Consider the following 14105-nt stretch of genomic DNA (forward strand, 5'->3'; position numbering starts at 1 on the left):
TGCCAGCTCCATGTAATGTAAGAAATTTAGCCAACCTCGAGAGAGAGGGCAGTGCCAACGGATTGTTTCTAACAGGCCTGACAGATTATTTCAGAACTCCGCCTACCCGTTAGCAGTGCCCTCCGGGACATTGTCACCCCTCCGCTAATGACTTGCGTCTCTGGGTCAGCAGACGCGTCAGCTGCCTTCTTCCTTTTCAGCATCTGAACGTGTACTGGGTTTTCCAAGACATATTCCGAGGTGTATAGTAGTTGGTTTTAAGTTTTTTAAAGAAATTATTACTCGTGCCTAAGATCAGAGCCACTTGCAAATTCTGTTTTCCTGAAAAACTCGAATATTCATTTCTATCCAGAATAGTTGAACACCCAGCAACACTGAATCCTGCTTTCAATTTACCAGAGACTAGAACCAAGATCACCAGGAGCTTAAGAGTATGGAGTTTTCCTCTGGACCATCAGGGGCAGGAACACAGTGTTCGTATCCTGACCAAGGATGTCATTTTTAAATCCTGCTCTCAACCCTTCTTGTATAAATTCACCTCTGCCTCTGATCACAAAGTGCCCTCAGTAAAAAATCTCTTACGGCAGCTGCAAAATTCTTAAAGGAAGGAAGAGGTGATGCCTAACATTTGCATAAAGTAGTTTTATTGGAAGAACATACATACCTACTCCGAACAAAAAAGTGTTTATACAGTTCTCAAATAAGCAAAGGTCTTGAAGATTTTTCAACTTTAAAAGCTTCTTCTGGTCCATATCCTCTTGCTAGCATATTCATTAAGAAATTCACAAGGATAGAAGTAACCATTCCAGTTACAAATTTATGTTTCCAATGTACTTGTTAGCTTTGAAAACTATTACATTTCATAGAAGAGGCACTTTTTTTTAAAAATAATTTATTGTCAAGTTGGCTAACATACAGTGTATACAGTGTGCTCTTGGTTTTGGGGGGCGTATTCCCATGATTCATCACTTACATCCAATACCCGGTACTCATCCCAACAAGTGCCCTCCTCAATGCCCATCACCCATCTTCCCCTCTCCTCCGCCTCCCTCCCCACTCAGCCTTCAGTTTGTTCTCTGTATTTAAGAGTCTCTTATGGTTTGCCTCCTTCCCTCTCTGTTTGTAACTGTTTTTCCCCCTTCCCTTCCCCCATGTCTTCTGTTAAATTTGCCAGGTTCCACATATAAGTGAAAATATTTGATACCTGTCTTTCTCTGACTTACTTCATTTAGCATCATACCCTCCAGTTCTATCCACGTTGCTGCAAATGGCAAGATTTCATTCTTTCTCATTGCCAAGTAGTATTCCATTGTATTTATAAACCACATCTTCTTTATCCATTCATCAGTTGATGGACATTTAGGCTCTTTCTATAATTTGGCTATTGTTGAAAGTGCTGCTATAAGCATTGGGGTACATGTGCCCCTATGCATCAGCATTGCTGTAGCCCTTGGGTAAATTCCTAGTAGTGCTGTTGCTGTGTCGTAGGGTGGTTCTACTTTTCATTTTTTAAATTAAATACTGTTTTCCAGAGCAGCTGCACCAGTTTGCTTTCCACCAACAGTGCAGGAGGGTTCCCATTTCTCCACATCCTCGCCAGCATCTGTTGTTTCCTGAATTGTTAATTTTAGCCACTGTGGTGTGAGGTGGTATCTCATTGCGATTTTGATTTATATTTCTCTGATGATGAGTGATGTTGAGCAACTTTTCATGTGTCTGTTGGCCATCTGGATGTCTTCTTTGGAAAAGTGTCTATTCATGTCTTCTGCCCATTTCTTCACTGGGTTATTTGTTTTCTGGGTGTTGAGTTTGGTAAGTTCTTCATAGATTTTGGATACTAACCCTTTATCTGATATGTCATTTGCAAATATCTTTTCCCATTCCATTGGTTGCCTTTTAGTTTTGTTGATTGTTTCCTTTGCAGTGCAGAAGTTTTTTATCTTGATGAGATCCCAATAGTTCATTTTTGCTTTTAATTCCCTTGCCTTTGGAGACGTGTCAAGCAAGAAATTGCTATGGCTGAGGTCAAAGAGGTTGTTGCCTGCTTCCTCCTCTAGGGTTTCGATAGTTACCTGTCTCACATTCAAGTCTTTCATCCATTTTGAGTTTATTTTTGTGTATGGTATGGGAAGGTGGTCCAGTTTCATTCTTCTGCATGTTGCTGGCCAGTTCTCCCAGCACCATTTGCTAAAGAGACTGTCTTTTTTCCATTGGATACTCTTTCCTGCTTTGTCAAAGATTAGTTGGCCATACATTTGTGGGTCCAATTCTGGGGTCTCTATTCTATTCCATTGGTCTATGTGTCTGTTTTTGTGCGAATACCATACTGTCTTGATGATTACAGCTTTGTAGTAGAGGCTAAAGTCTGAGATCGTGATGCCTCCTGCTTTGGTTTTCTTTTTCTTTTTTTTTTTTTTTCAACGTTTATTTATTTTTGGGACAGAGAGAGACAGAGCATGAACGGGGGAGGGGCAGAGAGAGAGGGAGACACAGAATCGGAAACAGGCTCCAGGCTCTGAGCCATCAGCCCAGAGCCTGACGCGGGGCTCGAACTCACGGACCGCAAGATCGTGACCTGGCTGAAGTCGGACGCTTAACCGACTGCACCACCCAGGCGCCCCTGGTTTTCTTTTTCAACATAACTTTGGCTCTTCGGGGTCTTTTGTGGTTCCATACAAATTTTAGGATTGTTTGTTCTAGCTTTGAGAAGAATGAGGCACATTTTTTTTAAGTTTATTTATTTATTTTGATAGAGAGCATGAGCTGGGGAGGGGCAGGGAGAAAGGGAGAGAGAGGGAGAGAGAGAATTCCAAGCAGGCTCCTCACTGTCAGCGCAGGTGGGGCTCAAACTTGTGAACCATGAGATCATGACCTGAGCCAAAGCTGGACACTTAACCAACTGAGCCACCTAGGTGCCTCTGAGTGAGCCCATCTTTAAAGCAGGGGATATAGTTGTTTGTTTGTTTGTTTTCTTTCAGTTAATTTGTATAAAGCACAAGGAGCCCTTCAAAATGAAAACCTTATTAAACATAAAACGATGTTTAGAAAAAATGAGGGAAAAACCAATAGCTCTTCATTTACATATATTTTTGAAACTCTGTTTCCTCATTTAAAAGATTGAGTGAAATAAAATTTATTTAGATAAAATTCATATAGCCTACAATTCACCCATTTAGAGGGCACAGTTCAACGGTTTTGGTATATTACATTATTATTTAATTGTGATAAAAAATATATATATAACTTACAATTTGCCATTTTCACCATTTTTATGTGTGCGGTTCAATGGCACTCACTGTATCCACAATGTTGTAAAACCATCACCACTGTTTTCAGAACTTTTTTTTTTTCAACGTTTATTTATTTTTGGGACAGAGAGAGACAGAGCATGAACGGGGGAGGGGCAGAGAGAGAGGGAGACACAGAATCGGAAACAGGCTCCAGGCTCCGAGCCATCAGCCCAGAGCCCGACGCGGGGCTCAAACTCACGGACTGTGAGATGGTGACCTGGCTGAAGTCGGACGCTTAACCGACTGCGCCACCCAGGCGCCCCAGAACTTTTTTTTTTTTTTTAATCATCCCAAAGAGAAAGTCTTCTTCCCCAGCCCGTGGTCACGTCTAATCTACTTTCTGTCTCCATAAATTTGCCTGTTCTTGCCTGTACCTCATTTACATGGACCTTACATTTGTCATTTTGTGCCTGGCTCATTTTATTTAGCATGTTTGCAGGGTTCATCCATGGTGTAGCATGCATTAGAACTCCGTGGTCCGTATCTACCATATTTCGTTTATCCATTCATCTGTCGACGGACTCTTCAGTTGGCTCTGTCTTTGGGCAATTGTGAATCATGCTGCAGTGAAATTGGCGTACAAGTGTCTGCTCAAATTCCTGTTTGTAATTCTTTTGAGCATGCTGCCTACCAGAGAGTGTAATTACTGGGTCATGTGGTAATTCTGGTTTTGCTTTTTGAGGAACATTGTTGCTTTTAGAAAAGTATGCATCAGTTACTGCATTAAGCGTTTTACGTGCCTTATCGCATCTAGTTCTCGTAACAAACGTGTCCATTCATTTTTATTCATTGAGCAAATATTTTTCAAGGGTCTTCTTTGTACCAGGCATTTCTCCAGGCACTGGGGATTCTGTAGGGGACGAAACGAACAAAGCCCCACCCTCTCGTAGATCTTACGTAAAAGTAGAAAATAGTAGTGACCGCAGACAATAAATACATGTTAATATAATGCTGGGTAGAATAAATGACATGGAGGCAATGAAAACAATGCAGAGTGGGGAGGAGGAATATTGCAGGGGTGGTAGTATTGGGGAGGCCCTCTTAGATGGAATTGAAAGGGAAGGTCTCTGTAAAGCTGATGCTTGAGCAGGAACCTGAAAGAAGGGAGCACATCCTCCAGAGATCCTGAGAAATCATTCTGGGGAGTGTGGCAAGAGCAAATGCAAAGGCCCTGAGGCAGGCCCAGTCTCGGTGTTGGTCTAGGAGCAGCGCTGGTCCGGGTGGCTGTGGGGAGTGAGGAGAGAGGAGGGGGAGTCCAGGTTTTATTTGTATTGTGATGGGAAGTCGTTAGAGACTCTGAGCAAGAGATGGATGCAGTCGATTATTCTGCCCATTCGTCGGTGAAGAAGCTGAGACTTAGGGGGTCTGAGTGGTTTTACGGAAGTATTTGGTGGGTAACTCCTCAAGATTTGCCCAGTAGGTTCCCTCCAGAGTGCATGCCCCTCCCCACCAGGCTAAGGCGTGTGTCCGGCCCTCACGATACCCCTGGCTGGCTCTAGTTTCTTTCCGGGAGCATCCTACAAGGTGCCTGTTCCTGTTGCTAGGGTTGGCTCACGGCTGTCCACAGGCCGGTCTTGCCAGGTGCCTTGCTCGCAACCCCAAAGGTTTCTTGACTCTCTCCCACAGGCATGATGCACTCTCCCGGATTCGATGGGAGCGGCAGCCTCAGCTTGCAGATGCTGATGAACGCCGACAGCCTGTACACGGCCGCGCACTGCGCCCTGCTGCTCAACCTGAAGCTCTCCCACGGCGACTACTACCGGAAGCGGCCCACCCTGGCACCGGGCATGATAGTGAGTGCGTGGTCTCCGCTCGGACCTGGCCAGAAGTGGCTGCAAAGCCGAGCATCGCTGTCCTGGGAGGGATAGCAGAGATGTCCCCTGCTACTCTGGACTGGGCAGTCCCTGCGGGGCTGTGTGGAGGGTGGGAGGGGGTGAAGGTGCAGTTTGCATCGTGCTGCGGGGCACACAGCTACCCATCTTGCTCCAGAGAGGGAAGGGCCCCCAGTCCCTAGAAGCGGCCGCCCGCCAGTGGCCTAGTAATGTCAGCCGGTGGCATTGCTGCACACACTCAAGTGTAAGCCACCTTCCAAAACAGGTGATCCGAATGTTCAGTAGCATCAGACAACGTACAGGGCATGGCCCCCTTTCCCGAAAAGCAAGGCTTGCTGTGTCGCGAAACCTCTTCGTTGTCCTCCGGAAGGTACCCGGACCTACTTGTGACCTAGAGCTAAGCTTAGTAGCTGTCGGTGACAAAGCACCTGCTGGGAGCTGTGGAGTGAGCGCGATGGTGATTACGCTGTGCTTGGCTCCCCCGCCGGAGCGAGCCACCCCATGGTATAGCCCCGATCCCAGTTCACGAGCCTCAGTCCACAGAGCTGCTGGAAGGGAATCCGCAATCATTGGTTCGCTTGATAAATTATAAACTCCCGAGGGGAACTGGCAGCTTCGTGGGTGTAAGTCAAGTATCTCTTGAGGCGCACGTGCTGTTTCAGGGGACACACTCCATCTCTGCGGCGGTTGGGGCAGTGAGAGGGAGCCGCTGCGTTCCTTTTTCTGTGCTGTTTCTAATCCCCCCACACATCAAAGAGTAAAGACAGGAAGCGCAGCGTTCTTTATCCTTATGTGGGTTTCTTAGAAAGATGTCATAAGTAGGGCGCCTGGGTGGCTCAGTCAATTAAGCGTCCGACTTCCGCTCAGGTCGTGACCTCCGGGTTCATGAGTTCGAACCCCACGTCGGGCTCTGTGCTGACAGCTTGGAGCCCGGAGCCTGCTTCGGATTCTGTGTCTCCCTCTCTCTCTGCCTCTCCCCTGCTCACGCTCTCTCTCTCAAAAATAACTAAACGTTAAAAAAATTGTTTTTAAGATATCATAAGTAAAAGGAACTTCATGAAGTTTGGGACTTCTCCATTTTGGTTCCCCTTTCCCTTGCCACCCCCCCCCCCCCGCACTCCCAATCAACAGGTTTTGTTGTTCCTCGAAGCCTCGACTCAGGTAGGGCCCCAGTGAGAGAAAGAGGCAGAGGAGGGGCCTGTTCGTTTGCGGGGGGGGGGGGGGGGGGGGGTCCTATCTGGTCACCTTCTCGTGTGGTCCTCTCTGCAGAAGGAGTTCATGAAGCAGGTGCAGACCAGCGGGGTGCTGATGGTTTTCTCCCAGGCCTGGATCGAGGAACTCTACCATCAGGTGCTCGACAGGAACATGCTCGGAGAAGCTGGCTACTGGGGCAGCCCAGAGGATAACAGCCTTCCCCTCATCACCATGCTGACCGGTCAGTGGCTCCTCAGGCAGCCGTGTGGCACTCAGCGGGGAGAGAGTGCCCGAGAGCCCCTTTCAGAGAAGCAGCCTTGAAACAGCCCCGGCAAAACCCCCCCCCCTGACAGCTGGTGACGGTGCCAGGGAGGTGTCGCGAAGCCACCTCACAGGAATGTTCCGTCCATTTTTCACGCGGGACCCTGGAGGACTCACTGTGCCCCCTCAGATGAGGACTACTTAGCACCCACGTCTGTCAGGGGAGAGCTACAGGCCTCTGCTAGGGATATGAAGTGCTTTCTGGGCACGAAGCCCAGAATTGTTCCTGGAAGCTCTCACGTGCTAGGAGGTGACCCTAATCCTTCAGTGCTCCTGAGCTGCCAGACACGTTAAAACGCTTGACTTTCAACTTGGCTCCCTTCCCATTTCCTATCCGTGTCGGAGGTCCTCTCTTCCCTTCCCAGCTGCACAAGAGTTAAAAATAATGCCAAACAGTTGCCCAGCCTCTTTGTCTTCAGTGCCCTGAGTTTTAAAAACCCTGTCCATTAGAAATTTCACGTGGGGCACCTGGGTGGCTCAGTTGGGCCTCCGACTTTTGATCGCGGCTCAAGTCGAGATCTCACCGTCGTGAGATCGAGCTCCACGATGGGCTCCGCACTGAGCATAGGACTGGTTTGGGATTCTCTCTCTCGTCTTCTCCCTGTCTCTCCCCTACTCGCACTCTCTCTGTCTGTCTGTCTCTCTCTCTCTCTCTCTCTCAAAAAGAAAAAGATTTTTTTTTTCAACGTTTATTTATTTTTGGGACAGAGAGAGACAGAGCATGAACGGGGAAGGGGCAGAGAGAGAGGGAGACACAGAATCGGAAACAGGCTCCAGGCTCTGAGCCATCAGCCCAGAGCCCGACGCGGGGCTGGAACTCACCGACCGCGAGATCGTGACCTGGCTGAAGTCGGACGCTTAACTGACTGCGCCACCCAGGCGCCCCGAAAAAGATTTTTTATATGAGAGCATAGAGAGCGGTATGGGATGTGGTCAAGAAGGAATTTGGGAGGCGGGGGGTGGGCAAACACAGTCATTCCTGGCTTTTCATGGCTTCACCATGATGTCAGGTAAAGACCAGGGAGGACTCAAGACTTGTCATCAGTAGCCTTCATATATTAGATCTCCAGGCTCATCTTATGTTTGAGCTGAGTTCCCAGACTGGTTTCTGATCTGAATCATCTCCTGGCTCTGGCTAACACGATGTGGGGGGCATGGCTCTGTGCCTTCCCTGCCGTTTCTGTTGTCCAAAATGAACGTTATATTACCTTTGGTTAGTACTGGGGGGCTCTTACAAAGGAGGCAGAGTAGACTGCTGACAAGCAGAACCCAACAATGAGGAATGTGGGGTGAGGTGCTATTTAGGAACCAGGCAGGGAGTCAAGACACATAGTCTGTCCACAGCCAGCAGAGTCTCGGCCATTGGCAGGTGTTTGGAGTCCTAGTTCTCGAACTAGGATGTGACTGAGAGAAGCGAGGCTTAGGTCCCAAACTTTGGGGATCCGGGTCACTGCACAGGTGACCAAGTTGCATTTGGTTAACCATGGTCACACTTACATCCATTCCAAATCTAGGAATGCATACACGTGTGGGACATTTACTCAGTTGCCTGTAAGCCGTGCTTCGTTTCCACCTGTCTTTGCCAAGTGCGTCCAATAGGGATTGAAAGTACTGCCCAGCGCTTAAAGCGCCTTGGAACCTGGATAAGGATCCTAAATGTGCCAGCTTTAATTTTCAAATACCGTAGTTTCTGCCAAAATTAATCTCTGTGACTCTTACCTGGACCTTAACAAAAGGAGTCATTCAGCAGTCATAAAAATGAACAAACAACAGGTCGCTCACAGTAGCCACACTCATCAGTCATTGCTGTGACTCAGCCACCCCTTTGTCACGGAACTATAAGCTCAGTGGGCCACATCCACGGGAGAGCTCTCTAACTCTAGCTAGAAAATGAGAGAAAAACATAGGCTTTTTCACACAGAATTCTACAAAATAAAGTTCTGTGATTCTTTGTAGCAAATTCCCAGTATGAGATGGCAAGTGAATTTGAGCAGTAGTTAACCTGGAGCTTGGAAACTTCCATCGGATCTTTTCATCCTGTGCAGCTAAAAGCAATAGCCACGATCTTACCATCGACGTTGTACTAACTGTGGCCGTTCCTGATGTCATATAAAAGTGTTGTCTAGAACCGAGGAATTTTAGCATTCAAATAAACTTTGTATTACTTGAATCCATTAGCCCTCTACCTAGCATATAGGAAACATAACTTTCGTAACTGGAAATTTTGGGGTAATGTCATAAGACCATTTGACTCTGGGTCAAATTCATTTCAGTGAAACTGGCCTGTTCCGACTTGAGCAGTCATTGAGATTTCTCCCTGCCTTGGTTCCCCAATTTTTGTTGAGAAATAATTGACATATAACATTATATTAGCCCAACGTGCACAAAATGATGATTTGATATATGTGTACATTGCAAAATGATCACCTCACTAAGTTTAGTTAATGTCAGTCACCTTACATGGTCACGTTTTGTTTTTTTTTTTTCTTGTGGTGAGAAATTTTAAAACCTATCTTAGCAACTTTTTTCAAAGAGATATGTTGTTCAGGAACACCACCCCTCGTCTTCCCTCTGCTTGTCTGGCTGGCGGGGAAGGAAAAGAACTTGCATGTTGGTGAAGGAAGAAGCTGGTTGGGGGTGACCAATAAAGCCTAAGTTGGTCTAAGGCACTCTGCAGGCTGTAAAATGCAGTTTAATCAAGCGCCATTTTTTTCTTTGTATGATTTTAATTATTGGAATGCACCATTTTTAATATGCAAATAGAAGTACATAAAATGTGAGGGGGAAAAAAGAGATGTGTTGCCGGAAATCTCTAGGCTTCATGGACTTACTGTAAGAATCAAAGCTATAATGAAATAGTATTCAAACACCATGCAGAGAACTCTCATCCTGTTGGTGAAAGTCAAGTTCTAAAGTCAAGGAATAAACTTAGGCTACCCTTTTTTCCCATTCCCTCTCTGTGTTGTATTCAACTATATTAGTTGCATTCAGGATATATGCTTCAATTCCATGGTCACTTCTCCGGTGGTTCCTTCCTTTCCACTTAGACATTCAAAGCCAGAAGATGCAGTGTAGCCCGGGGCTATAAGGCTACTTAATTCAGAGTTAAATCTTCTCAATCCCAGGCTCTTCTTGCCAGTTTATTAAGAAGTGGTTCATTGAGCTAATTCCAGAGATGAGAGTTGGTTTTAACAAAAATTTAAATGGAGAATGAAGGTCCTATATCACGCTGCACTAAGTGTGTGGTGTCATTGGAAAGAGGCCCAGATGGGAGTCAGAAGACTTGCATACTAAGCCTAATTCCTTCTTTTACCAGCCTCATGGCCTTGTGCAGTTTACCTACCTTGAACATTTATTTCCTTCTCTGTGAAATGGGAAAAATAATACCTACCCTGCCTACCCGCTTGGAGTTGTCTGGAAGATTCGATGAAAACAATATTATGTGAAAACACTTTGTGAATTGTAAGATATTATTATCAAGTTATTGTTGTACATTGGAATCAGATGATGTGATTATCTGACCGAGGAGATATTATTCTTATTCTCTTCTTCATTCCTACGAGGAAATTCTGAAAGAGAAATCCACGTTGGGGCAAACTGCTCATATAAAATGTAGGAACGATGCCACCACTTTGGATAAAAGGAATAGTCAAACGTCAAAATATTCTAAGTCAATAGATTTTCTAACAACAGGGAGGGCAGAGTTTATGTTTTTAGTAAAAAATATGAAGAATGTTCTGGCAATGAAAGAAAACTAGACTAACAGAATAAAACAAAAATTTTAATATTCTGATAAAAAATTCTTACCTACTTGGTACATAATAGATCCAATGGATGTTTGTTGTGGAAAAAAAATGAATATTGTGTTGGCCATTTGGGTTTTTTTGGGTTTTGGTTTTTGGTTTTGGTTTTTCCCGGAGTGTTCCAATCTGGGAAAACCTTCCTCCTTTTCCTGGACAGACATTGATGGCTTAGAGAGCAGTGCGATTGGGGGCCAGCTGATGGCTTCAGCTTCTACGGAGTCTCCTTTCACCCAGGGCAGGAGAATTGATGACTCCACAGTGGCAGGTAATGACTTGGGTCTTGAGTTTATGAATATACATACATCCCATATGTTACCAGCAATTAAACCATTAAGTGGCAGCTTTCTGTGCTGACATAAATGAATTAACATCTCGTCTTGGCAGAAAAGTGCCTGAAGGAAGTTACTTAGCAACATCTAGCTGATGATGCAACATTCATTATTTATAAACACAAAGTATAACACAATCCAATATCCATTAAATTTGATTTCCTGTAGTAGAACTGTATACACCTCAGTATTGCTAACTTGATTGTCAGAAGCTCCCATGCCATTCACCGCCGGTGGTTTATTTTGTCTCCGGAAAATGATCCATGCTCCTTCACGTCCTAGGTGTGGCGTTTGCTCGCTATATTCTGGTGGGCTGCTGGAAGAACTTGATCGATACTTTATCAACCCCCCTGACTGGCCGCATGGCAGGAAGCTCCAAAGGGTTGGCCTTCATTCTGGGAGCTGAAGGCGTCAAAGAGCAGAACCAAAAGGAACGTGATGCCATCTGCATGAGCCTCGATGGGCTGCGGAAAGCAGCGCGGCTGAGCTGTGCTCTAGGTACAGGAGGGAGTAATGTTCCCGGACCCGTGGCCCGCGGGGTGTCCCTGAGGAGCGCTGTGGGAATGGCCCTCGTGGAAAACGAATCTTTTAGAAGGGCTGCTGGGTAAAAGGTTAGACGGTGGACTCAGTGAGGGGTAATTGTTTCTTTTCTCCAAAGGAGTTGCAGCTAACTGCGCCTCGGCCCTTGCCCAGATGGCAGCTGCCTCCTGTGTCCAGGAAGAAAAAGAGGAAAAGGAAGTCCAAGAGCCCAGTGATGCCATAGCACAAGGTAATAGCTAAAGAGCCAGAATCCACCTGGCGCCTTATGTGCGGTCTACACACCCCTGCACATGTGACAGACACCTGTCCCTGTTCCTTGTGTGATGCACAGCATATACTTACTGCTGATCACAAGATCCCAGCCTGGATCACAGGCTTAGCTCTTTTACATGGCTGACCCTGCAGGTTGCCTATCGTAGATCCCTGTGAAGGCAAGAGACGTACCATTCCGGCCCCGGCAACTTGGCTGCTAACAGGAGTCCTGTAGGACACCAGAGGCCCCCTGGCTGAGCTATTCACACTTCTGTCATCACCCAGCCGCTTGTGTTGGTGCTGCACAGAGTACACATTTGAAGATCGCTCAGGTTGTAGTGGGGCAAGGCAGAATGGCCAGTTTTCTGAGTAGGGAAACGAAGTGGAGGAAATCCTGGAGAGGAGCTTCAGAGAACCTTTGTTCTTATAAGAGAAAAACCTGAGCTTTGTGAACTCCAGAAAGAGTTGACTTTTACCTGGTTAAAATCCATTAGCCAATGAAGCAGATGATCATCTAGGATATATACTTAATGTGCACAACCGTAAGTTACATAAAAATCCTTACATTCAAGGTTCTTAAAAAATTATAAAACCAGAATTGATGTTCAAATGCTACACAAATGAAAACTAAAGTCGGTATCACATCCATGAAAGACGATGCTTTGCTAAAACTCAGTTTGCCTCTTACAACAGGAATATGGTTCGGCTTCCTCTGATGTAAGCATGCTGTGTTCCTGCGTTCTGGACCATCACTCAGTTATCCCATCAGACCCATCTTCCAATGACTTGGAACCTTTATTCATGGCTATTGTCCATGATATTGTCATTTGGCCTTGCCTTGGCGTTTGCTATAACTGACATATCAAGTTACCTTGTGCATCCTTTCTCATTAGTCCTCTGCAATTAAAAAAGTATTATTTGAAGATCACAAATATAAATGTAAAAGGGAGTGAAACGATTCAGTAGTCTTCAGTTAAAACGTAGCCATGTGCCCAGAGCAAACATGCACCTGGTTTAGATGATCATCGTCATGAACATGTGACATTAAATAAACCTCAGAGAACTTACAGATTGCCAGGAATTCTGTCTTATCGGTTTGAGTACACGGGTGGGAGAAGGGCTTGGGCACAAGGGGCTTCCGCTGGGGTCAGCACATGAAGCCCATCCTCACTGCTGTGACCGACCTAGAACCCACAGATGGGTCTGGAAGGACCGTAACCACCAGCCGAGGACCCACCCTACTCCTGAACTGCAGAGAGCTGAGCTCGCCAGGGTCTGTGGGGCCTCGGGCTGGGTGGCTTGCATGATGAACCACGGGGACCTGCTGTCGAGGAGCTTGCTGCCAGTGACATCGAGTGACATCTACTGTTTGCCTTTTGCCCTTACACAACGACCCATTCTTTCCTTTCCATCCTTTCTCTCTCCCTTTCTGTCTCCTCCTTGGACCATTATGGTAATGACTGTCTCTCTGGCACAGTGAAACTCAAAGTGGAGCAGAAACTGGAACAGATCGGGAAGCTGCAGGGGGTCTGGCTGCACACAGCCCACGTCTTGTGCATGGATGCCATCCTCAGCGTAGGCCTGGAGATGGGGAGCCACAACCCGGACTGCTGGCCACACGTGTTCAGGTGCATGACAAGATCCCCAAACCCCGGTCAGTGACAGAGTTCACAGCACCTGTAAGATGCAAACGGCATTAGCTCCGCAGTCCTCATGAGACCAAGACAAAAAGCCCGTCTCCCAGGCATTTGGGCAGACCTGGGACAATGAGGCACTGCCCGGGGGGGGGGGGGGGGGGCAGGGCAGGGGCCAGGTGCCAGGGGCCAGGTGTTTCTTCTCCTTCTCCTCGGCACCTGCCCAAAGCCTTGCACCAAGCTCCGTTCTAGCAGAGCAGCAATGGGGAGTCAGGGGCGGGGCTCAGGCACCTGGATCTCGCCAGCCAGAGCACCAGCCAGATCTGGGTTCAGTTTGATGCCCCCAAAGCAGATGCAGCCAACAGCAAATGTCTGTTGAGTCGGAAAGAGAGAATCCGTCAGATCATCCAAGGATCGAAAAACCCAAAACCCATCTTGGGAGGAACTAGGGTATGAAAAAGCCAGGGTGAATCAGCCTGGAGCAAAATGGGTTTTAATGTGGAGGCTGGAGACCCCCTGTTCTTCCTGGCTCCCGCAAGCACATCAGGGCAGGAAAATGACTTACATCGTACCAGAGCGTTTTACACGCAGTCAAAAAATTGCCCAGTTACAGAACACGAGAGTGAACTATCCGGGATGGTCTTTACCGGTAACTGGACTTACTCTGTGATACTGGGCCTCTTATGAACCGTCCTAGTTCCGGGGTCTGTTGGGCAGGAACAATTTGGAAGTTGGCACTTATACTCTACGTTGTGACACTTCTCTGAGTTTACTATGATTAGGGCACCACCCCAGCATTAGTGATACGGGGCTGTCGGGGCGAGGCAGGACACGGCTGGACAGAGCCCTTGCGAGAGGGCCCATTATGGCTAGAGGTCCTGCCAGCCACATGGACGCTCGTTCTGGGATC

At 46.9% G+C, this 14105-nt stretch overlaps 1 protein-coding gene across 5 annotated transcripts in view; it reads left to right on the top strand.

Annotated features, from left to right (window-relative positions):
• Nucleotides 1-14105, top strand: part of ARFGEF3 (ARFGEF family member 3) — a 188144-nt gene that overhangs the window by 122842 nt on the left and 51197 nt on the right. For all 5 annotated transcript variants that reach the window (XM_047859292.1, XM_047859295.1, XM_047859293.1 and 2 more), the window contains 6 exons: nucleotides 4917-5083; nucleotides 6392-6557; nucleotides 10598-10705; nucleotides 11052-11267; nucleotides 11428-11538; nucleotides 13039-13189. In XM_047859292.1, coding sequence (XP_047715248.1) covers nucleotides 4917-5083; nucleotides 6392-6557; nucleotides 10598-10705; nucleotides 11052-11267; nucleotides 11428-11538; nucleotides 13039-13189 — 919 coding nt within the window. The remainder of the gene's footprint in view (nucleotides 1-4916; nucleotides 5084-6391; nucleotides 6558-10597; nucleotides 10706-11051; nucleotides 11268-11427; nucleotides 11539-13038; nucleotides 13190-14105) is intronic.

This window comes from Prionailurus viverrinus, chromosome B2 (genome assembly GCF_022837055.1).
Source record: "Prionailurus viverrinus isolate Anna chromosome B2, UM_Priviv_1.0, whole genome shotgun sequence".
NCBI lineage: Eukaryota > Metazoa > Chordata > Mammalia > Carnivora > Felidae > Prionailurus > Prionailurus viverrinus.